This window comes from Ruditapes philippinarum, unplaced genomic scaffold (assembly GCF_026571515.1).
Source record: "Ruditapes philippinarum isolate M1 unplaced genomic scaffold, ASM2657151v2 ctg1911_1_1_1_1, whole genome shotgun sequence".
NCBI lineage: Eukaryota > Metazoa > Mollusca > Bivalvia > Venerida > Veneridae > Ruditapes > Ruditapes philippinarum.
This window is the reverse complement of record NW_026851516.1, coordinates 207,467-234,163: the sequence shown is the minus strand read 5'-3', so window position 1 is coordinate 234,163 and position 26,697 is coordinate 207,467. Positions and strand designations below refer to the sequence as shown.

At 31.9% G+C, this 26,697-nt stretch overlaps 2 protein-coding genes across 2 annotated transcripts; both read left to right on the top strand.

Moving 5' to 3' along the window:
- The first annotated feature begins 2,798 nt into the window (after positions 1–2,798).
- LOC132742315 (uncharacterized) lies at positions 2,799–5,597 on the top strand. Its single transcript, XM_060731053.1, has 2 exons — positions 2,799–3,374; positions 3,939–5,597. Exons 1-2 carry the CDS (start codon positions 3,034–3,036, stop codon positions 5,287–5,289), a joined length of 1,692 nt encoding a protein of 563 aa, XP_060587036.1. The 5' UTR covers positions 2,799–3,033; the 3' UTR covers positions 5,290–5,597.
- A 14,409-nt stretch (positions 5,598–20,006) lies between these two features.
- Positions 20,007–22,586, top strand: LOC132749826 (uncharacterized). The gene is made up of 2 exons (XM_060740083.1): positions 20,007–20,629; positions 21,047–22,586. The coding sequence occupies exons 1-2, from the start codon at positions 20,289–20,291 to the stop codon at positions 22,389–22,391; spliced, it is 1,686 nt and encodes a 561-aa protein (XP_060596066.1). The 5' UTR covers positions 20,007–20,288; the 3' UTR covers positions 22,392–22,586.
- Positions 22,587–26,697: the final 4,111 nt, after the last annotated feature.

The window sequence follows — 26,697 nt, the reverse complement described above, 5'->3', positions numbered from 1 at the left end:
GAGACCATTAGGTCTCTTTTTGGTAGAGTTTAGCAGAAGAAAGATTGTATTTTGATGACATATATTGTTACGGGTATGCTTGATTAATTGGTTCATTTGCAGTAAGAAATAGAATATGTTCTATCAATTGTTGACCATAGAAAAATCCACATTCTGTACGAGCCGTATAATTATTTAATACACAACAAGGCTGAGATAGTTTACAAATGTTCTTAAAGGGATTCCACTGAGATTTTTTTAGACTTGTGTACTATTTGATATAGGTCTGAGCCAATAACTAATTTGTAAAGTTTCAAATCATTTTCTCAGTCCATTTTACCAGAATAATCAATGTAAGTGTGCAAGATGATGCAAATAACTCAAATTTGGCTAAAAAATCTAAAAAAAAAATTAGTTTCAATTTAATTCAGAGTATATTCTTTAATGTCTATTGCATAATTCTTTGATAAATATGTTCCAAAAAGAGAATTTAGAATAAGAATTTAGAATTTTATGCTTTAGGACCTCAGTTGAGCTCCTTTGAAACGACATTGACTTCATAATTCAGAAAAAAATAGTATTTTTATTATTTTAAATTGCACATTCAAGTCTTTGTCAATTTATTTTTGTGCTTCCTATATAGTTATGCTGATCTTAAATAGTCAGGGCAACAAGGAATCTGTGGTTTTAATATTGTTGTGAAATATTCAAGTCTTGTAGATTTAATTAATGTCTTTGTTGTTCTCGATTATACAGCAAATGCTAGTCATTGAGTTATAATATTATAATTATGTACATTTATTATTCTGCGCTGTAATTTTCTTATCATTGGTTTAATAGATACTCATTATTGTTTAAGCTTTCAGTATGTGTATTAGTATTTTCTGAATGCCTGATTAAAAAAAAATGTTAATGAACCATTATCCTGCAGTAACCAAAAGTGATTAAACTAGGGCCACTAGTATTAAGCCAGGCCAGTCTGCATAGTATGTGTGTAGTCTGACCAGGCTCAATACTGCTGGCGTTGACTGACTTAAAATTTTTATCTTGATATCCCCAAAGTTGATGATAGACACTCCCAAAATTTCATTTAAATAAATTCTGCAGGACAAGGGCTATTATAAGGTAGTATTACAAAGTTTGGATGAAATCTTGATTTTTAAAAGTAAAAAAGTAAGATCTTACCAGAAGCAACCTGTTGGGTAGTTCCAACTGGCAATTCTAGTTACCTCCTCTAACATTACATTTAAAAATACAGATACAGATAGTTTTAACAATTTCATTAAATATTGATCCATCATCTAAGGCATGAAAATGGTGGTGGAAAGTGGGGGTGGGGCTTGAGTCCCTAGCTGTCCGGGCATGGCCTAGTGTTTAACATTTTCACCTGGGATAAGCATTTTGAAATTTAAACCTATCGGAAACTTTGAATTTCTTGAATGTTACATGGCTGAACATTGAATTTTAATGATAAAAACTATAAAATTGCTGTATGACGGTAACTGTAATGATAACCCCCTGCAACCCTCACTTCTAGAGTCCTCTATAATACCGAGTATTATTTATTCTTGATAGTTTGCTAATCACTTGTTATTTGAGTTTGCTTAACACTTGTTTATTTGTATATTTTTCTCAATGATTTGTTTCCTCAATTATTTAATTACTTGAATCAGAGAATATACACAAAATATACAATGATAAATTATTCTGTACATTCAACATTTTTGCCTAAAAGTGACAGATTCAAATGCATTTTTGTATGTCTATGTGCTATGTATATGAACTTGTATATTTGTATAAATAAATGATCCAAAAGTATATTGAAACTTTGTTAATTTATAACTTTACCTGAATGCATGTTTGTTTCAACAGTTCCCATACGAAAAGCCTCCAATAAGTAAGAGGTTTCCACCTTTGTGTACTATAAAGCGTATTTCTAACCTTAGTGAGACTAGAGCTTGAAATATGCCAGTTTGTCCTATAAGGCGGATTCTGGCTAGGATACTGCAAAGCACGAATAAAATCCGCCCAAGGGTTTTTCATTAGGCAGAAAATCCATAATATTAGTAGGAAAAAAATCCACCTAAGGTCCTTTAATTAGATGAAAAAAGGCCATAAACTTAGCAGGAAAAAAGTCCACCTTAGTTAAGTTAGTTAGTCTAAAAATTATACCCTTAGAATTGTTAAGAATTAATAAAAGCAAAATTTTGTTTGAGAAAACATAAAAATGGTATTTGTCAAACAATTTCAATTTGCCAAGAATATTTATGGGGAAAGGCCATAAAATAAGCAGGAAAAAAGTCCACCTTATTTAAGTAAGTTAGTCTATAAAAATATACCAATAGCATTTTGTTATCCTTTCTACACCATGCAATTACAGAGTCTGTAAAACCAAAATTTAGATCAATTCTTGATTAACCATCTGAAATGATACAAAAAATCTCTCTTCTAATCATTTAAAATATTTTAAAATATGTATACATTTCATATACTAAGCTGTTATAAATGCATATGGGTACATGTAAATCTTTTTCCAGCTTTTTTACCAGGAGTCCTGTTTTAAACCATATTTATAAATTTAGTATTGGCTTGCCCTAGGATTTTGATTAGCTGAACTTGTGGAAAGCATCTTTTCTTAAAATTGTTCAGGTTATTTTCTTTCGGGAGTTTTATTGCTTTATAAATAGCATAATGTTAAACCAAGCTGATGTAAATACTTAAAACTGTGTACATGTATTTAGATAAGAGTTATCAATTTGGAAGTTAGCCTTTGTGGACTTTGGATCAACATTTTAACAGATAATGATACAACCGTGAAATAAAAAGGGGCGTTATTCAATGGAAACCATAGAAGGGTGAACCTTTTGCAAATAACTTGGCAAAAATTGGAGATGATAATTATACATAGAAAGGAATAAGTTAAATATTGTTACAGGAGTAAAACGTAAGAACTGTGATTAAGTGTTACTTAAAATGACTCTGAAACCAAATTGGGACAGCTTTATTGGTGAATAGATCAGTTCAGATAACATATTTGAATAAAATTTCTACAAAATGGCTACTGGTAATCAAATAGATACAGATATTCTTTCCGATGAACTATTTGACGTATTATGTTCAATGTGTAAAAATAAAGGGACAAATACTGAAGGCGAAAAATTCTGTGTAGATTGTCATGATTACTTTTGTAGAAATTGTGTTCAAGTTCACAATGTCGTTCCCGTATTAGTTGGTCACAAGGTGTTGGATAAATCTCAAGTTAAGTCAGGAACCAGCATAGGTCTGCCCAGGGCACCAACAGAGAGATGTGATAGGCACAGTCATAAACACATTGATATGTACTGTCAGAACCATGATAAGGTTGGCTGTTCTACATGTATGGCAGTTGATCACAGGTAAAATTTTATATATAAAAACAGATTTCTCAATGTCATGTTAAGCTGCATTGACAATACATTTCACATGATAGACTGTTTGTAATGCTGATTAAATAACAATTGACATAAGAAATAGTTCAGGATAAAACATAATATTATAAATGCAAGAAATATAAGGCCCTTGGATGGGCATAATGTCACTTTTATATATGAAATGTTTAATAGGTTCTTAAAAGTCTTAACATAATATACTAATTAAATACTTATATGTTACAGAGAATAAAATATTTAATCTCCTCAGTTATCTGTTTGTTTGTTTGTTTCATTTTACGCCTTTTCCCAACAGTATTTCAGTCATATAGGCGGGTAGTTCCCTAACCATCGTCCCTGGAGAGTTACACCAGTACAGTACTAGACTACCTTCTTCCGTGCTAAACTACCAAAGCATCTCCCGGGGATCGAACCCACGCCAAAGAGGTAACTGGATTAGAAGTCATTGACTCTAACCCTTCGACCACGGAGGCGGTCCTCAGTTATCTGATAGCCTCATATAATTATAAATTGTCTGAACTTATGTTTCAGATTTTGCAAGGATACATTCTACATACCTGAATTTATCCAAAACAATACTTACCAAGTTGAATACAGACAAATTCAAATAAAACTTAAAGCCATAGCTGAAACTCTTGCAAAACAATGTGATAGATTTAAAGAGGATAAACAAAGGCTGCTGAAGATGAAAGCAGAACTACTGGCTAATATCAGAAAATTCCGACAAGAAATCGATGACCATCTTAACAAGCTGGAGAAAAGTTCTTTAGATGAGATAGATGATAAAGTCAAAAGTCTTGAAGACAAGATTGAAGATAGTCTCAAACAGCTACAAACAAACAAGTCCAGGGTTACATCAGCTAATGTTAAATTAGCATCTGCAAACATAAATCAATCTGAAGTGTTTGTTTATGTGAAGATAGCAGAGAATGCTGCGAATGTTGCCAACAAATATATAGAAGATGCAAAATTTAAAAGTTCTGTGGAAGGCATAGATTTTCAACCTGATAGAACAATTCTTACACAGCTAGAAAAAAAGAAGACTCTTGGCATTCTATCAAAGAAACTTACTGCTGCCACTTTATTTCAGATTAAAGGAAGTCAATCATATAATGTTAAAGTTGTGTCCGATAGAAAGAAATGTTATATCAGGAGTGCCTGCTGTATGGAAGATGGTACAATATTTCTAGCTGATTACTACAACAACAAGCTTAAACGGTTACACCGTTATAACTATACTGTCACAAAGTACTGGGATCTACATGGAAAGCCATATCAAGTGTGTTTGATCAATAACACACAAGTAGGAGTAACTGTTCCATCACAAAAGAAAGTTTATTTCACTTCTGATAGTGGAAAAAAGAAAACTACAAACGAGATTAAAACTGATTTTGAATGTTTTGGTCTTGCATATGCAAACAATAATTTATATATTTCAGATGAGAACACATCAGTATATATGTATACATTGTCTGGTAAGAAGCTTCAACAGATCAGTTATGATCAATCAGGATTTGACTGTGACATATACAGTCTAGCTGTTAGTCAGGATGCTACAAGGATTTATGTTGCTGACTATCATAATGGACTGACGGTATTGGACAAGAATGGCCAGGTTATTAGATCATTTTATAATGATCAATTAATAGGGGCTACATGTTGTTATCTCACGGAAGCAGGTAGTGTGCTGGTATCTGTAGAAGCCTCCAATAATGTTTTACAGTTTACACCTGATGGTGAGCTGATAGGAGAGATCATAAAAGATGATAGTGGAAAACGCAACATTATATCAGCCTGTTGTAATCAACAAATGACTAAGATGTATATAAGCAGATTTAGAGATGACAACATTGAAGTGTATGATATCAATAGACATATTTAAAGAACAATCTGATTCAAATGTAAAAATCAATATTCAAACATAAAATGTAAACAGAAAAGCACAGTCACTTTAATATCTTGATTGCGATAGCTTTACACCGACACCCTGACTTTGTTTGCCTTAAAATTTTGCACAAGTATATGGATATTCAATATGTAAAGATACTACTAGTTTGATTTATTTTGTGAAAAATTTATTTGATTTATCATGCATTGTATTCTTGCATTATGATTTAATACAAAATTTATATATTTTTTAAATTGTTTGAACGTGTATGTGAGATTGTTTTCAGTGAAATAAATGTAGAATTTAAACACATTTTTGTATCTATATTGGGATTATTTTATTTTTCATTACTTAGTTGCCTAATTTTATGCGCTTTCCTCCTTTTAAACAAAATAAAACTAACAGGCCCATTATGCCTAAAAACAAATATCTTTTTTCGTCTTTCAAAGGACAAAAATGGACTTTATAACGTTTATATAAATACTCCTTTAATGCTTTATTTGAGAGAGAAAAAAATGCAGTGAATGTGAAATTAAATTTCAACTAAAACTATCACTAAATGTGAACCACAAGACTGCTTCGGAAATGAGGATGTTACTAGTAACAGAAAACCTTGTAAAAGAATTGAAATATAGAGTTATGGTTGTGGGCAATTAAAGATAGTTGTGGTTCTTGTATGTTGCATTTCCTTTCAATGTGGCTGGCCATTGATGAAGTTTAATTACTCTGTAATAAGTCCAGAAAGACAAAGAAAAGGAACAAAGGGCAATAACTCTATAAATACTGAAGATAGAGTTATAGTTTATAGATACAGTAGTTTTCAAGTTATGCTCTGGACAAGGAAAAGTAACAAAGGGCAATAACTCTGTAATTAGTCAAGATGTAGTTATGGTTCTTGTGCACTGCACTTTCCCTTATTGTGCTTGACCATTGTATGAAGTTGTTTTGAATTCCAACAAGTAGTTTTCAAGTCATGCTCTGGACAAGGAAAATTAACAAAGGGCAGTAACTCTGTAAATAGTCAAGATGGAGTTATGGTTCTTGTGCACTGCACTTCCTCTCAATGTGCTTGACCATTGTATGAAGTTATAATGAATTTCAACAATTAGTCTTCAAGTTATGGTCCAGACAAAAGAAAGCAATGGAAAAGTAACAAAGGGCAATAACTCTGTCATTAGTCAAGATGAAGTTATGGTTCTTGCGCACTGCACTTCCTCTCAATGTGCTGGACCATTGTATGAAGTTATAATGAATGCCAACAATTAGTCTTTAAGTTATGGTACGGATAAAAGAAAGCAATGGAAAAGTAACAAAGGGCTATAACTCTGTAATTACTTTAGATAGAGTTATGGTTCTTGTGCACTGCACTTCCCCTCATTGTGTTTGACAATTGTATGAAGTTGTTTTGAATTCCAACCAGTAGGTTTCAAGTTATGCCCTGGACAAGGAAAAGTAACAAAGGGCAATAACTCTGTAATTAATCAAGATGGAGTTATGGATCTTGTACACTGCACTTCCTCTCAATGTGCTTGATCATTGTATGTAGTTATATTGAATTCCAACCATTAGTCTTCAAGTAATGGTCCGGACAAAAAAAGCAATGGAAAAGCAACAAAGGGCAATAACTCTGTAATTACTTTAGATAGAGTTATGGTTCTTGTGCACTGCACATTCCATTATTGTGTTTGACAATTGTATGAAGATGTTTTGAATTCCAACCAGTAGTTTTCAAGTTATGCCCCGGACAAGGAAAAGTAACAAAGGACAATAACTCTGTAATTAGTCAAGATAGAGTTATATTTCTTGTGCACTGCACTTTCTCTCAATGAGCTTGACCATTGTATGTAGTTATATTGAATTGCAACCATTAGTCTTCATGTTATGCTCCGGACAAGGTAAATGCAACGGACAAAAAAAAACAATGGAAAAGCAACAAAGGGCAATAACTCTGTAATTACTTTATATAGAGTTATGGTTCTTGTGCACTGCACTTCACCTTATTGTGTTTGACAATTGTATGAAGTTGTTTTGAATTCCAACCAGTAGTTTTCAAGTTATGCCCCGGACAAAGAAAAGTAACAAAGGGCAATAACTCTGTAATTAGTCAAGATAGAGTTATGGATCTTGTGCACTGCACTTCCTCTCAATGTGCTTGACCATTGTGTGTAGTTATATTGAATTCCAACCATTAGTCTTCAAGTTATGCTCCGGACAAGGAAAATGCAACGGACGTCTTTATATAGAGTTATGGTTCTTGTGCACTGCACTTCACCTTATTGTGTTTGACAATTGTATGAAGTTGTTTTGAATTCCAACCAGTAGTTTTCAAGTTATGCCCCGGACAAAGAAAAGTAACAAAGGGCAATAACTCTGTAATTAGTCAAGATAGAGTTATGGATCTTGTGCACTGCACTTCCTCTCAATGTGCTTGACCATTGTGTGTAGTTATATTGAATTCCAACCATTAGTCTTCAAGTTATGCTCCGGACAAGGAAAATGCAACGGACGTCTGGACCGACCGACCGACCGACCGACCGACCAACCGACCGACCGACCGACCGACCCCCCCAAACTTCGTTTTTGGGGGTATAATGATGTTAGTAGCAAAATATAAGCAAGGAAGTATTTGATTTCCACATAAAATACTAAATATCAACTAAATTCTATTAATTTGCGAAAAAATCAAAAGAAACAAAGAAGTTAATTCACTTAGTAACAAACAGGATGACATTGGTAATTTTTTGCTAGAAAAAAAAGAGATATTTAACCTATGCAATAATATATTACATGTACAACTGTATTGAAAGACATTTTTACTGCACACAAAAACAGATATTAGTAGTCCTGGCATAAAACTATAAACCACCTATCACATTTGGTATATACTTGTAAAAGATTTTAAAAATGAACAAAGGAAATCGCCTATATCAAAAAGTATTTCATCAGATACCAAGAAAGAAAGGTACGAACAATAATAGTATGCAGTTTCATATATTCAATACACATCATACATGTATTACACAATGAGCTACATTTGAACTATTCTGAATTTGCAAATCTTTATGAGTAAAGGAGATTCCATCATGAAACAGTAAAGTGTTACTTAAACACAAAAGTCTAAACAATGATAACATAATGCCCAATAAAACTTTATTTATAATCAAATCATAAATGCCAGACATTGGCCTAGAATCCAGTGACCCATACTCCATCCAAACATTAATGGACCACCTTACGTCTGTTTCTTGTAAATGTAAGACAAATATCCCAACCAACTCTGACACCTAAGACATGAGATTTTATATTCAGTACTTAGTAAGTATGAGATCTGTGGATTTTATAATGTTATTTATTTTGAAAATAAGATTTATGCATATTCAGTATGAAATGCATTTTCACGAGTTGTTTTTCATTCCAAAATGTTCATATAGCAAGATTATAGAAAGTTAAATTCTAAGAGTACAAATACAATAGCTATACCAAATGCAAAAAATTAAGGACCATTGTCTCGAAAATGACAACATTTATTTTCTAGTTCTATCTAGAAAACCTGTCGTAGGGAAAACTCTAGGGCATCTTTACTGGTAATATTTGACATTGAAGATGTGGAGATACTATTAATTTTGAAATGAAATAGAATTATAATATACAAGAAAGTTTATTTTGTCAGTTCTAGAATTTATGAAATGTCGCACTCAAGTGAGGAGTGTGTAGCTACCTACCGGTTATGTACTGGTATAGAATTAATAATAGCTTCTGGCTATGTATTCCATTACAGCTACCGGTTCTGTATTACATTATAGCTACCAGTTATGTATTCCATTATAGCAACCAGTTCATAGAATTTCATTACAATTTCACTACAGCCATTGGTTATGTATTACATTTTAGCTACCAGTTATGTATTCTTTTTATTGCAACCAGTTGCAGCTATTTGTTATGTATTTCATTATAGCTACCAGTTGTGTATTTCATTATAGCTACAGGTTATGTATTTCATTATAACTTGCGGTTATGTATTTCATTATAGCTACAGGTTATGTATTTCATTATAACTTGCGGTTATGTATTTCATTATAACTTGCGGTTATGTATTTCATTATAGCGACCGGTTATGTATTTCATTATAACTAGCGGTTATGTATTTCATTATAGCTACCGGTTATATATTTCATTATAGCTACCGGTTATATATTCCATTATAGCTACCGGTTATTTATTTCATTATAGCTACCGGTTATATATTACATTATAGCTACCGGTTATATATTCCATTATAGCTACCGGTTATATATTCCATTATAGCCACTGGATAATTATGTATTTCATTAAAGATACTGGATAATTATGTATTTCCTTATAGCTACCGGTTATGTATTACCTTTGGCTAGTATTCCATTAACCCTTTTTTCATAGAAAAGTCATTCATAGAGTAAAGTACATGAAACTTGCTGGTTTTCTTTCATCACTTGTGTAATATCACAGTAAAAATTACACTTTATGGTAGTGTTTCAAGTTTTTATTATTTAAAATTGATTACAATCAGACAAACTATATACATATAGGACAGGTTTTCAACAGTTTACTAATTTCTTCAGTAATTCACTCAGAGATAACAAAATAGCAGCAGAAAATTATACAAATGATCACACTTCATTTGCATTCTTAATGTGTAAAAACGTAAATAAAACCTATTTTTCTGAGTTGACAAAGGCATACACCTCACTTCAATATAACAATATAAAACGTTAAAAAAATAAGTTCATTTGGATTCAAAAGTGACTAGATTTTCAATATATAATGTAACAGATCTTATCTGATATAAATATAGAGATTTTGTGAAATATGGAGCAAAAAGTATAATATACCTACAGATCAATTTTCTTGTATACATTGAATCTTATATACAATGAGGGTAATGTTCAGAAAGTTTTTATGATTTAACGATTTTTCAAAATATTCAATCAATATTGTTAAAATTTGATGTTTTAGTACCTGAACTAACTGAAATACAGAATTGAATCCTAAAGATTAAATGTAGAAGATGTTGATGTCTATATGAAGTTAAGATTTATTTTAAGATACCCTGATTAATGACATATTAAAAACTAGAAATGTGTCATCATGCCACGGATGCCCCTGCATGCAACCAAAATTTCAGATGTTATAATATTTAGTTCAAAATTTGTTTGCACAAATTATTTTTTTTATTTTAAGTTCAAAGCCCTTAAAACTATTCAATGTTAACACAAACCATTTTTATACAAAGTTCAAGGCACTGAAACTATTCAGTGTTACCCTTTTGTAAATTGCATATGATGCATATTTGTAGCCAAAATAATGGGTACATACATTTCCACAAAAGTACGAGTGCTGAAACTGAAAATATAAAATTTTCCAAAATTCAAGAAAGATAACTTTGTCCAAAATCATTGAACCACGACCAAATTCAAACTTGAACTGCTTATTCCTAAGATGTATCTATATGTCAAATTTGAGTTAAATGTGTACAACCATTGGGGAGATAATGAACTGAAACTTAAAATTTCTGATTTTTGTTCAAAGTTCAAGAGGGATAACTCTTTCAGCTATCATCGAACCATGACTAAATTCGAACTTGACCAATGCATTCTTATGACATATCCATATCTTTCATTTGTTGTTGAATATGTACAACTGTTGGGGAGATAATGAATGTGAACTGAAAATTTCCTTTTATTCAAAGTTAAAGGGACATAACTCTGCCAACAAGAGGGCCATGATGGCCCTGAGGTCGCTCACCTGTATATAGGCCCCCGGAAAGGGCCAGTTTAAACCCCAGGGCTTTTATTTGAACAAGCTTGGAAGACACCCATTAGAAGATGTTTCATGATGTTAATTTTTTACTACACACATAAAATGAAAAACAACGACCTCTCCCCCCCCCCCCCCCAATTTTAACCCAAGGTCTTTTATTTGAACAAACTTGGTAGACACCCATAAGAAGATGTTTCATGCTAAACATCTAAGCTCTAGCTCATTGGGTTTTTTAAAAGAAGAATTTTTAAGTTTTTACTATACACATATAGTTAAAAACAATGACACCCCTGGGACGGGGCCAGTTTTGATCCTAGGGCTTTTATTTGAACAAACTTTGTAGACACTTACTAGAAGATGTTTCATGCTTAATATCTAAACTCTGGCTACCGTATTTGGTTTTTTTCCAAGAAGATATTTAAGTTTTTGTTATACACATATAAGGAAAATCAATGACCCCCAGGGCAGTGCCAATTTTGATCCCAGGGCTTTTATTTGAACAAACTTTGTAGACACTTACTAGAAGATGTTTCATGATAAATATCTAAACTCTAGCTATTTGGGTTTTTTCAAAGAAGATTTTTTAAGTTTTTGCTATACACATATAAGGAAAATCAATGACCCCAGGACTTTTATTTGCTAAATAATTTAGCTCTAGCTCTTTAAGTTCTTTATAAGAAGATTTTTTGAAGTTTTTACTATATGCATATAGGGAAAATCAATGACCCCCTTGGGCGGGGCCAATTTTGACCCCAGGGCTTTTATTTGAACAAACTTGGTAGACACTCATTAGAAGATGTTTCATGCTAAATATCTCAGCTCTAGCTCTTTGGGTTCTTTAAAAGAAGATTTTTTTAAGTTTTTACTATATGCATATAGGGAAAATCAATGACCCCCTGGGGCGGGGCCAATTTTAACCACAGGGCTTTTATTTGAACAAACTTGGTAGACACTCATTAGAACATGTTCTATGCCAAATATCTAAGCTCTAGCTCTGGGTTTTTCGAAGAAGATATTTAAAGTTTTTTCTTTCGGTTGCCATGGCAACCAGAGTTCTGCATGGAATTAAATTCTTTGAACAATTTTTAAAGGTGACCACAAAAGGAACATTCTTGTGAAGTTTGGATGAAATTGGCATAGTGGTTTATGAGGAGATGTCATTTAAAGTAAAAGTTTACGGACGGACGGACGGGCGCCGGACGAAAAGCGATCACAAAAGCTCACCCTATCACTTTGTTACAGGTGAGCTAAAAATCACAGAACCATGACCACATTCAAACTTGACCTGTGCATTTCTTTGACATATCCATATGTAAAATTTGAGTTGAATATGTAACACTGTTTGGGAGATAATGAACAGAAACTGAAAATTTCATATTATTTTCAAAGTGACCGGGGCATAACTTTGCCAAAAATCATGAAACCATGACCAAATTCGAACTTGACATGTGCATTCCTTTGACATATCCATATGTCAAGTTTGAGTTGAATGTGTAATACCGTTGGGGAGATAATGAATGGAAACTGAAAATTTCATTTTTTTTTTCTAAGTGAAAGAGGCATAACTCTGCCAAAAATCATGGAACCATGACCAAATTCAAACTTGACCTGCGCATTCATTTGAAATATCCATATGTCAAGTTTGAGTTGAATGTGTAATACCGTTGGGGAGATAATGCACGGAAACTGAAAATTTCATATTATTTTCAAAGTAAAAGGGGCATAACTCTGCCAAAAATCATAGAACCATAAACAAATTCGAACTAGACCTGAATTTTCTCATTACATATCTATTTGTTAAGTTTGAGTTGAATGTGTAATACCGTTGGGGAGATAATGAATGGAAACTGAAAATTTCATATTATTTTCAAAGAAAAAGGGGCATAACTGAAAATATAAAAATATCTGACAATTGATGCATCTAAACAACTTGTCACTTCATTGGTCATTTCGCGCCTAGATTACTGCAATGCATTATTGTATGGAGTACCTCAAACATTAATAAACAAACTGCAGATTGTTCAAAATACAGCTGCCCGCATCATCTCCAGAACTTCACTGTACGATCATATTACACCTGTACTTAAAGAATTACATTGGCTTCCGGTGCAATACAGAATCCAGTTTAAAATTTTAACACATACCTACAAAGCTTTAAATGGAAAATCGCCGGAATATATGGAAGAAATGTTATGTGTTTACAAACCACGAAGGAATCTACGATCTCAGAACAAAGCACTTACTTTAGTGGTACCAACGAGTAAAACTGTAACCTTTGGCGACCGACGATTTGAATATGCAGCTCCGAAACTGTGGAACGATCTGCCGTCTGGTGTGAGAGACTCGAGCTCATTGTGTTCTTTTAAACGTGCACTTAAAACACACTATTTCAAACAAGCCTATGTTTTATCGTAAATAATCTGAGACAGTGATTTTAGAAAACTGTGTGACTACTGTGTGATATCAGCCATAATTTTACAATTTGTTTTAATTCTGCTAATATTTTTAAGACAGTTACAAATAATTAAGGTGTTGATTATAAAATACATTATTTCTAATTTGGTGTTTTAGAAATTTCGCTAGAATATTTAATCGTATGTTGTCGATATTCAATTATTTTAATTCTAAACGACTAAGTTTATACCACATTTTAATTGATTGTTTCATATTCTTGTTCTTAGTATGTCGTAGATTTATTATGTGAATGCTGTTTTAGTATTTTAAATTGTATTGCTGTAATTAGTTATTAGTTTTTATATCATTGTAAAACGGTAAATACCACATTTTAATTGATTGTCTCATATTCTTGTTCTTATTATGTCGTAGATTTATTATGTGAATGCTGTTTTAGTTTTTAAATTGTACTGCTGTAATTAGTTATTAGTTTATATCATTGTAAAGCGCCTTTGAACATGTATATGAAAAGGGCGCTATATAAGTTTGGTAAATAATAATAATAATAATAATAACTCTGCTAAAAATCATCAAACCATGACCAAATTCGAACTTGACCTGTATTTTCCCATGACATATCTATTTGTCAAGTTTGAGTTGAATGTGTGCCGCTGGGGAGATAATGAACGGTAACTGAAAATTTTATATTATTTTTAAAGTAAAATGGGCATAACTCTGCCAAAAATCATCAAACCATGACCAAATTCGAACTTGACCTGTATTTTTTCATGACATATCTATATGCCAAATTTGAGTTGAATGTGTGCAACCGTTACTAAGAAAATAAACGGAAACTGATGATGACGGAATGACAGAATGACGGAACAGGGTAACACTATATGCCCCTGCCATAATATGGCGGGTGCATAACAAATATTCAAACTTTCAGAAACAACCTCATGTAATTGTAAATTATAGTTTTCTTATATAATACTTAATAAAACTTAAAATCCCCTAACACATTTTTGAAGGAATTGTGTTACCATCAAGTACATTTTATATTTTTGTACTTTTCTTAACAACAATGCGAAATATAAATCAGTAACAATACAAATATTATACAATTGTCTAAGACGTGCTTTCTAAATAAGACAATGATCAACAATGGATGACAGTTAATCTCATTTTCTGCTGGTTTGAATCAAATTTAAGTCACTGACAACATGAGCACATGTCACTTGTGACAGTGACTGCATGTCGTCTTAACATATTAAAAATGCTTTTTTATTCATTCACCAAGTAATTTGACATCACATAAACACACAAAACTTATTATTATTGGAAAACATCACACATTTTGGAGCAGTTATTTTTCATGATTATTTTTCAGTAAAATCTTTAGATAAATAAACATTTTCTGTACAATATCACTTTGTAAATGCTTAATCTGGAAAAACAATTCATGAATATTGATTTAAAAACCCTTAGCTTTTAGCTAATGAAATCCTTTGTAACATGCCAAAGCTAAAGATTTTTACTATTGGATTTCAACTTTCTTTAAAAAATAAATTCTAAAAATCAAGAATGGAAAATAGTCGATCAGTGTGCTTGACTACTCTCATTGCATGATATTAAAAACACTACATAATGTAGAATTTCAAGAAGTTCAAAAGTGTCCATTATTCTGTCAAAATCCATATTAGAGTTATTGGCCTTTGACCTCTTATCATGCTGTCAAATAAATGTTTCAATCCATTCCATTCAGGAGATTTTGCAATACCAACTTGCACGCCAAAACTTAACCAAAATGTGACGTCCACACCTAGGTGAGTACAACAGTTCTCCCTATATATTTTTCGAACACTCAAATCAGTAAAATCAGAGCTCAATGTATACATATTAACTATCCTAGGCATATAAATCCTTAACTTTCCGTAACCTCATGTGATAAACCTTTTCCACCAGAATATATAGTGCCATGCCAACATCTATGCAGTCCAACCAGATTCTATTCAAGTGTAGTCTGACCAGGCTCTATACAGTAACTGTTGGTGGCTTAATTTTTGTATTTCAAAAATAAAACCCCTTAAATTTTGAAATTAAAAGCAAGACAACACATTATACTTATTCAGGAGGTTAAAGATTGAAATAATGAAGCACATAAATGATTGTGTCACTGTTAGCCCTTAAAGTATTGTTATTAAATATTGCTGTACCATTGGCATACCCCTTTGTATGCAAGCAACAATACAAGTGTGTCATAAAGCAAAGCCCTGAAATATGTCTCTATCAGATTTTTTTTTAAATTGTTAACCCTACCTTTAAAATCTAAACACTGATAACACAATGCCCAATTTTAGAATCAAATATTTAAATATTTAATCACACTGATTACCACTTTTCCATTTCTTCACTATGAATTTATCACCCCCTGGATGCTGTCCCACAGATTCAGGAATATAATTATGATATATGTTATAACATTGTATACAATATAACTGACAAATAGGTAAAAATAATACTGGTTAATAGATAATGTTAACTGCACCAACTATTTTGCAAATATGCTATCTTACCTGAATCAATTAACTTACGTCTTTTCCCCATCTCCCAAAATCAAATATTTTTAGGGAAATTATACAATTCATATCTGTTTACACATAGCATCACCTTGGTTTGTAGTGTATTTGGACCACCTGGGGTCAAGGTCAACGTAACTGAAAATAGAAAAAAATGTTCCCGGACAATAACTAGAGATAGGAATAAGATATTGTTATCAAACTTGGTGTAAAGCAAGCTTATATGAAGACCCAGCTGTTATTGCATTTGGACCCCCTAGGGTCAAGGTCACCGTTACTACAAATAAAAAAATGGTTTCCAGACGATAACTAGAGTTTTGAATGAGATATTGTAATCAAACTTGGTGTATAGCAAGCTAATATGAACATGGTTTGGATTGCAATTAATTAAGATAATTATTTGTACACAGTTGAAACTTCATGTACTATTAAATCATCAAAACTCAAAGTTGCTGGTGGGGGTATTAATCATCTCCAGTGATAGGCCTAGTTCACCTTGTTCAATAAATTCATAATTTAACGTAGGCTTATTCAATATTCTCTATAGATAAGCGTTCTGTCTAGAAATCTGGGTTTGATCCCCTTTGGATATAAAAAAAATCACTATAAGTCTTGGTCAGTTCATTTCAGTAGAAATTTGAAATTTTAATCTCATATTATTGGTCGTAAACATTTTGCCTTGAAATTATTCGTAATTCAGCTGCCAGTGAGTTTTCAAGTAAAGTTTGTGTCATGCAATTGTGTGGTTAGCACTGGTAAACTAATGCAGGAACATTGGTTCCAACTGGTAATTCTAGTTTCCTCCTCTAACATTACATTTTAAAATACAGATACAGAAAGTTAAAGGCTGTCCATTAAGTGTTGATCTATCAATAGGCATGAAAAAGATTAGGAAAGGGAATGGAGTGGCGCCATAGCTGTCCCGGAATGGCCTGGTAGTGTTTTCAACTGGAATGAGGATTTTTGGAATTTTAACCTATCGGAAACTTTGTATTTCTTAAATGTTACATTGTTGAGTATCAGGAATTTTAAAGATAAAAACTGTATAATTGCTGTATGAAGGTAACTGTAATGATAACCCCTTGCAGCCCTCACTTCTAAAGTCAGCTACAATTCAGAGCATTATTTATTCTTGACAGTTTGCTAATCACTTGTTTTTTGAGTTTGCGTAACATTTGTTTATTTGTATATTTTTCTCAATGATTTGTTTCCTGAATTATTTAATTATTTGAATCGTTATGAAATGTTCAGAGCATATTTTTCACACACAATATACCATAATAAATTATTCTGTACCTTCAACATTTTGCCTGAAAGTGACAGATTTAAATGCATTTTGTATGTCCATGTGCTATCTATATGAACTTGTATATTTGTATAAATAAATGATCCAACAATATATTGAAACTTTGTTTATTAACAACTTTACCTGAATGCATGTTTGTTTCAACAGAGCCCATAGAAAAAAGCCTCCAATGAATAAGAGGTTTGTACCTTGATGTACATAAAAGCGTATTTCTGACCTTAGGGAGACTAGAGCTTGAAATATGCAAATTTTCTAAGGCGGATTCTGGCTAGCATACTGCAAAGCAGGAATAAAATCCACACAAGGGCTTTTCATTAGGCGGAAAATCTATAATGCATGATATTTGTATTTGTAGAGAAAGATCCGTATAAGGTCCTTTCATTAGATGGAAAAAGGCCATAAAATTAACAGGAAAAAAGTCCGCCTTTGTCTGAAATATATACTCATAGCATTTTTAAGAATCAATAAAAGCAAATTTTTGATTTAGAAAAAAAATAAAAAATTTTGTATCTTTCAAAAATTTTTAAAATCCCAAAGAATCAGGTTTTTTGAAAGTTCCCCTTCAAAAAATTGGGGCTTTTAAAGGTTTTTTGGGCTTTCCCCAACTTGATTTTCTGATTAAATTTTTGGGTTTTCCAAAAAACCCCAAATACTTGAGACTTCAGCGATGTAGATTGTGGAGTTTTTAATACAGAGAATGATAGTTGCCGTCTGTGATGTTGCGTTGATGAGTGAGGCATTTGAAACTGAAAATATGATGGAGACTATTGTTTAAAAAGTGGTTTGATTTCAAGACCTGAACCACTCGGCCACGGGCGCCCCACTGTTGGTACTAAATGTGTTAGTAAAACATGTTACTGCTTCATTAGTTAATATTAATCATTTAGGGTTATATCATGAGCTGCCAAGAATATTGACAATGTATTCAGTTCTGGAAGTCTAAAAGTTCGATCACCTGTTATTGTGAAAAATTGATACACTTGTTACTAACCTTTGCGGCATCAGCGTCTGAAGTATGATAAAAGTACAATGAGTTTATGTATGACTGAACATCTGGCTTCCCCAAAGGCTTTGAAAAAAAGATATCTGCTTTTTGAGCTGTAAAATAAAAAAATATTCAATTATACATATACAAGTAACTTCATATATTAATGTTTTACTTGTGCTTTCTGTCCACTAAATTATTGTCAAATTACAACATAATTAAACAGAAAAATGACCAAACATTAAAATACTGAAACACACACTAGGAAAAACAACAAAAAAAACAACAATCAATATGGAAACAAATAAACAACAACAAAAGTTGGAATACTTTTTATAAACAACACTGCACCGACATACTTATATTAGGGAGGGGAAGGGGCTGTTCCCTTTAATTTAGGGGAAAATAAGATGAGATTTTTTTAATGTAGATTTTTGAAAAAGTTTTCCCGAGGAGAAGAAACCTAGCTGTAAATAGTCACTCGTGCTGGGATGACGAGCGATGGAGTAGTAAGTAGAAGCTTTGTACTTATTTGGTGAATTAATATTTCCCCCAGTTCACAAAGCCCATGATGTAGTTTTCAGACCTGACTTGAAATTCACTCCCTGACATTTCTGACCTTTTTGTGATTTTTTTTGCTCCCTTTCACATTTTGTCTGTAAACGAATCTTCTTCATCATTGTTATCACTGTTTTGGGTCTACCAGGAATTGACTCCGGCACGTGTTTTTTGGCAAAATTTTCACAGTCTCGGTTTCTCGTCTTGTTGTCAGTTTGCTTCTTTTCTTTCCCTGCTCCCCTTTTGTCTTCTCTACTACTTCACCATCTGATTTTCCACTGTCCGATAGTGACGTCTTATCACATGATGATTGTTATGAACTTGCATTCTTTTTTGTTCTTCTTCTTAACACAGAACTTTTCTCCTTGCTTCTTGCATAAAGATGCATGCCTCCAGATGAACAAAAATATTTAAAGAAAAGCTAACTTGAGAAAAGTGTAATAAGATTTTACGAAAAATAAAACGATTGAAGATTCAAGTAATGATTTACATGTTACGTGCGATTTTATTGACAGATTAAGCAGTATATGCATCACGATAATTCTACTGCGTTACTAACGCAGTAAGGGCTGTTTTTGCATATTTGGACCCCTTTTTGGTAATTTATGTTGATTGTAAGTGCCAATAACAATGAACAAATTACTTTCTTTGTTCACCTCACAATATTTTACTATTAAAAACATTTTCAAAATTTTCATGAAAATGTGCATAAATCTGCAAGCATGTTGCTTTAAAGCGTTCCTTTTCATTGTTGTCACCGACTTTCTGTTTGATAATAATACACTGCTTGCTTTAAAAAATTTAATTCTGTCATTCTGTCAATAATATCAGTTTTAGTATCCTCCTGTGTCATCTTTTTAAAATCTTTGAGTTTACAAAATTGGCATATTTTGTGAGCTAGTCTTCATTATCTGAATGAAAACACAGATAAACAATTTTAATTTAATTATGTCGATCAATTGTACTTTCATCACAAACCAAACATGAATATTTGTTTAGATTATTTACTTCCGGGTGTTTATTGCTTTGTAAATATCATAATGTTAAACCTATGTTAAACCAAGCCTATGTAAACTCCTAACATTGTATATGAATTTAGATGTGGACGTTTTAACAGATCAATATATTTTGTCATTGGCAACCTTTGTGGGGTGAACCTTTACAAATAATTGATAGCTATAATTGGAGATGATAATTATACATAGAAAGTAAAAAGGAATAAGTTAGATATCAGTACGGAAGTAAAAGAGAAATTTGAAAACTTATGAAATGGGAATAAGTGTAAATGTGTAAATTATCATGTTAAAATGATTGTGAAACGAAATTGGGGGAATAGATCAGTTTAGATAACGCATTTGAATAAAATTTCTACAAAATGGCTACTGGTAAACAAATAGATACGGATATTCTTTCCGATGAAATATTTGATGTATTATGTTCAATGTGTAAAAATAAAGGGAAAAACACTGAAGGTGAAAAATTCTGTGTAGACTGTAAGGATTATTTCTGTATAACTTGTGTTCAAGTACATGGTCAAGTGCCTCTGTGTGCTAGTCACAAGGTGCTGGATAAATCACAGGTCAAGTCAGGAACCAGCAAAGGTCTGCCGAGGGCACCAACAGAGAGATGTGACAGACACAGTCATAAACACATTGATATGTACTGTCAGAACCATGATAATGTTGGCTGTTCTACATGTATGGCAGTTGATCACAGGTAAAATTTAGTTAATATATGAAAATAGATTATTTTTTTCAATTAAAAAGACAACATTATGCTCATTCTATTTATTGTCAAGTTGAGCTGAATTAACTATATATTTCACATGATAGATTGTTATAATGCTGATTGACCAACAGTTGATATTTAGATAAAACATAAATCCGCCAGAAATACTAATAGACTGTCCGATACTCTTTATAAATTGAATGTTACAGGTAATTGTTGATGGATGATTATATACTTTTGGATTTGCATAATGTCACTTTAATATATGGAATGTTTAAAAGGTTACCTTAAAACTCTTAACATAATATTCTATACCAGTATGTTACAGAGAATAAAGTATTTAATAGTAGCTTCTTAGGCATCACATAGCCTCATATACATAAACCGTCTGAACTTATTTTTCAGATTTTGCAAGGATACATTCTACATACCAGAGTTTATCCAAAAAAATACAAACCAAGTTGAATCCAGACAAATTCAAACAAAACTCAAGGAAATAGCCAAGACCCTTGCCAAACAAGCTGATAGATTTAAACAGGATAAACAAAGACTGTTGAAGAGGAAAGCAGAACTACTGGCTGATATTAGAAAATTCCGACAAGAAATCAATGATCATCTTGACAAGCTGGAGAAATGTTCTTTAGATGAGATAGAAGATAAAGTTAAAAGTCTTGAAGACAGGATTGAAGATAGTCTCAAACAGCTACAAGCAAACAAGTCCAGGGTTACATCAGCTAATGATAAATTAGCATCTTCAATCACAAATCAATCTGAAGTGTTTGTTTATGTTAAGATGGCAGAGGATGCTGCAAATGTTGCCAACAAATATATAGAAGATGCAAAATTTAATAGTACTGTGGAAGGCATAGATTTGCAACCTGATAGAACAATTCTTACACAACTACAACAAAAGAAAACCCTAGGCATACTTTCAGAGAAAATTACAAAGACTGCTGTCACTTTATTTCAGATTAAAGGAAATCAATCATATAATGTACAAGTTAAGTCTGATAAAATAATTTGTAATATCCACAGTGTCAGCTGTATGGAAGATGGTACAATAATTCTAGCTGATTACAACAACAACAAGCTTAAACGGTTACACAGTTACAACTATACTGTAACTGACGATTGTGATCTACCTTCAGAGCCACATCAAGTATGTATGATAAATAACACACAAGTGGCAGTAACTGTACCATCAAAAAAGGAAGTTCATTTCATTTCTCTAGAAAGACAAATGAAAACAACAAACAAGATTAAAACTGATTTTAAATGTTATGGACTTGCATATGCAAACAAGAATTTATATATTTCAGATGACACATCAGTATATATGTATACATTGTCTGGTAGGAAACTTAAACAGTTCAGTAAGGATCAATCAGGACATAAACTATTCTCTGACATATGCAGAATAGCTGTTAGTCAGGATGCTACAAGGATTTATGTTGCTGACTATTGTAATGGACTGATAGTACTGGACAACAATGGTCAGGTTATTACATCATTTAATGATGGACAATTACAGGGGTCGAACTGTTGTTACCTCACTGAAGCAGGAAATGTGCTGGTATCTGGATATCTCTCCAATAATGTTTTACAGTTTACATATGAGGGTGAGCTGATAGGAGAGGTTATAAAAGCTGATAAAAGAAAGCGGGGAATTAAGTCAGTCTGTTGTAATCAACAAATGACTAAGATATATATAGGAAGACCGGCAGATGAAATTGAAGTGTATGATATCTGAATAAAATTTTTAAAGAACATCCTGATTCATATGTAAAATTCAATATTCGAAAATAAATGTCAAAAGAATAAATAAATTGAATATGAGAAGTATATAAATATGTTCAATATGTAATGCTACTCAAAGTTTAATTCATTGTGAGAATACATTAATTATTTTGTGAAAACTGAAATTGATTTATCATAAACATTATATTCTTGCATTATGATTTAATACAAAATTTATATATTCTTTGAATGGTATGTTGTGTAAATGAGATAATGTTTATGATTGAAATAAATGTAAAATTTTAACACATTTTTGTATCTATACTGGGGTTGTTTAATTCTTCATTACTAGTTGCCTAATTTCATGCGCTTTCTTTCTTTTAAATTAAATAAAACTTAAAGGCTCATTATGCCTAAAAACAAATATTATTTTTGTGCCCCCACTTTAGTGGCGGGCATTTAGATTTACCCTTGTCCGTCTGTCCATCCGTTCTCTTTTGTGTCGCACGTAACTCAAAAAGTATTTGACCTAGAGTCATGAAACTTTACAGGAATGTTGATCAGCATGTGAAGTTGTGCACCTGGCCCCGTGTTCACAAAGAAAAGATCAGGATAAGGATCAGATGATCCTGATTTTATTTCCATTCTTTTATGAAACTAAAACTGATTGTATTAAGCTAGAATTTAATGGTACATATTCGAAATTTAAATAATTGCCTATCTGCAAAGAAACCAACCTATTTTGGGATAAAATCAACAAAAAACAAAACAAATACAAAAATAATTTGATGAAAATGAGGATCAATTTTAGGATCAAGATCAAATTTGGATCAACTGTAAAATGCCCATATCTTGTAAAAATAACAATAAATTTATTCTAAAATTTCATAAACATGCTATTTAAAGTGCAGTTTTATCAAGGTAACATTGAATATTTAATGTATGAGGATAAATAATGGAGAATATTTGAGTTTTTAAATTTGATACTGATCCTTAAATCTTTGTGAACACGGTGCCTGGGTATTTTCGTCTGAATATTTTTAGTAATTTTAGAGTTATTGCCCTTAACTTAGTAAACTTTTGCAATTTTCAATTTGTGTCGCATGTAACTCAAAAAGTATTTGACCTAGAGTCATGAAACTTTACAGGAATGTTGATCAGCATGTAGTTGTGCACCTGTGTATTTTCGTCTGGATCTTTTTAGTATTTTTAGAGTAATTGCCCTTGACTTAGAAATTGTTTGAAATTTTCAACTTGTGTCGCATGTAACTCAAAAAGGATTTGAAATAGAGTCATTAAACCTTCCGGGGAGGTTGCTCAGCATATATTTAGTTTTGCACCTGGGGTTTCGCTTGTGGATTTATCAGGTATTTGTAGAGTTATTTCCCTTGACTTAGTAAAAACCGTTTCATTATGTTGTTATTTGTTCCTTGAGTGATTGAATTAGAATCAACCAACTTTACAGAAATAATGATCAACATCACTTATTTACAGGAATAATTATTCACATCACTGTGAAGCTATTAACCTGGGACTTTGCATGTGGATTTTTTTTTCAGTTTTGTAAGAGTTATTGCCCTTGACTTACAGTGGTATAAATTTGCAATTTTCAACTTGTTCATGCATAGCTCAAAAAGTATTTCACTTGTAGGCCTGAAAGTTTACAAGAATGTTGGTCAGCATGTGTACTTATGCACTTTGGGGTTTGCTTGTGGATTTATTCAGTATTTGTAAAGTTCTTGCCCTTTACTTAGTAAAAGATTTTTAGTTTTCAAAAAATATTTGACCTAGAGTCATAAGAGTGATAGAACAGTGGCGGGGTGGGGGCACCCGTGTCCTATGGACACATTTCTAGTTTTTCTTTACAAAGGACAAAAATGGGCTTAATAAAACGTTTATATAAATGCTTCTTAAATGCTTATTATTTGAAAAAAAAATGAAATGAATGTGAAATAAAAATCAATAAAGTAGCAAAATGTAAGCAAAGAAGCATTTGATTTCCACACAAAATACCAGATATCAACTAAACTCTACTAATTTGCGAAAAAATCAACAGAAACAAAGAAGTTAATTCAGTAAATAACAAACAGATTGGCATTCGTAATTGTTTGCTAGAAAAATAAAACATAAGACAAAGAGATATTTAACCTATGCAATAATATATTACATGTACAACTACATTGAAAGAAAGTTTAACTGCGCACAAAACATATTTTAGTAGTCCTGGCATAAAACTATAAAGCACCTATCACATTTGGCATATAAAAGGTTTTAAAAAAGAATAAGAAAATCGGCTATATGAAAATACCAAGAAAGAAAGGTACGTTAGTGTGCAGTTTCATAATTATTCAATACACATCATGTATTATACAAAGAGCTAGAATTGAACTATTTTAAATTTGCAAATCTTTGTGAGTAAAGGAAATTCCATCATGGAACAAGAAAGTGTTTGTTAAATACAAATGTCTAAACACTGATAACATAATGCCCAATAAAACTTTATCAAATATATATAGAATTTGAGCCATACCATGACAAAACCAACCTAGTGCATTTGCGACCAGCAAGGATCAGGCCCATACTGCACATCAACGCATTCTGATCAGGATCCATGGATGCTGTTCAGTATCAGTTTCCCTTCTTGTAATAAGGTTTGTAAATTTTATCAAATATTTATATATTTAAATAATAAATGCCAGAAATTGTCCTAGAATCCAGTGACCCATACTCCATCCAAAAAATAAAGGACCACCTTAAGTATGTTCCTTGTAAATATAAGACAAATATCCCAACCAACTCTGACACCTATGCAACACTAAAGTATAAGTATGAGATCTGTGGATTTTATAAGGTTTTTTATTTTGAAAATAAGATTTATGCATATTCGGTATGAAATGCATTTTCACGTGTTGTTTTCAAAAGATATACATATTTAGTTTGTGTAAGTTCAATAATTGATTTTCATTCCAAGATGTTCATAATAGTAAAATACATTTGTAATAGAAAGTTTATTCTAAGAGACCAAATACAATCGCCATACCAAATGCACAAATTTAAAGACTATATTGTCTTGAAAATGTCAAAATTCATTTTCTGGTTCTATCTAGAAAACCTGTCGTAGTGAAAAATCTAGGACATCTGTACTAGTAATATTTGACATTTAAGAATTGTCGCGATACTTTAAATTTTGAAATGTAATAAAATTTTTATAAACAAGAAAGTTCATTTTCAGTTCTAGAATTTATAAAATGTCATACTTAAGTGAGAATGAGTGTATAGCTACCTACAGGTTATGTACTGGTATAAAATTTACAATAGCTACTGGTTATGTATTAAATAATATCTATCGGTTATGTTTTCAATTAAAGCTACTGGTTTTGTATTCCATTATTATAGGTACCAGTTATGTATTCCATTATAGCTACTGGTTATGCATTCCATTTTAACTACCAGTTATGTTTTCCATTATAGCAACCAGTTCAAAGTATTTCATTGCAGCTTTTTGTTATGTATTTCATTACAGCTACCGGAAATGTATTCCACTGCAGGTATTTGTTATGTATTTCATTATAGCTACCAGTTATGTATTCCATTATAGCAACCAGTTATGTATTTCATTATAACTAGCGGTTATGTATTTCATTACAGCTACCGGTTATGTATTTCATTATAGCTACTGGTTATGTTTTTCATTACAGCTACCAGTTATGTATTTCATTATAGCTACCGGTTATGTATTTCATTATAGCTACTGGTTATGTTTTTCATTACAGCTACCAGTTATGTATTTTATTATAGCTACCGGTTATGTATTTCATTATAGCTACTGGTTATGTTTTTCATTACAGCTACCAGTTATGTATTTTATTATAGCTACCAGTTATGTATTTCATTATAGCTACTGGTTATGTATTTCATTATAGCTACTGGTTATGTATTTCATTATAGCTACTGGTTATGTATTTCATTATAGCTACCAGTTATGTATTTCATTATAGCTACTGGTTATGTATTTCATTATAGCTACTGGTTATGTATTTCATTATAGCTACTGGTTATGTATTTCATTACAGCCACCAGTTATGTATTTCATTATAGCTACCAGTTATGTATTTCATGATAGCTACTGGTTATGTAGTTCATTATAACTACTGGTTATGTATTTCATTATAACTAGCGGTTATGTATTTCATTATAACTAGCGGTTATGTATTTTATTATATCTACCTGTTATGTATTTCATGATAGCAACCGGTTATGTATTTCATTACAGCTACCAGTTATGTAGTTCATTATAACTTGCGGTTATGTATTTCATT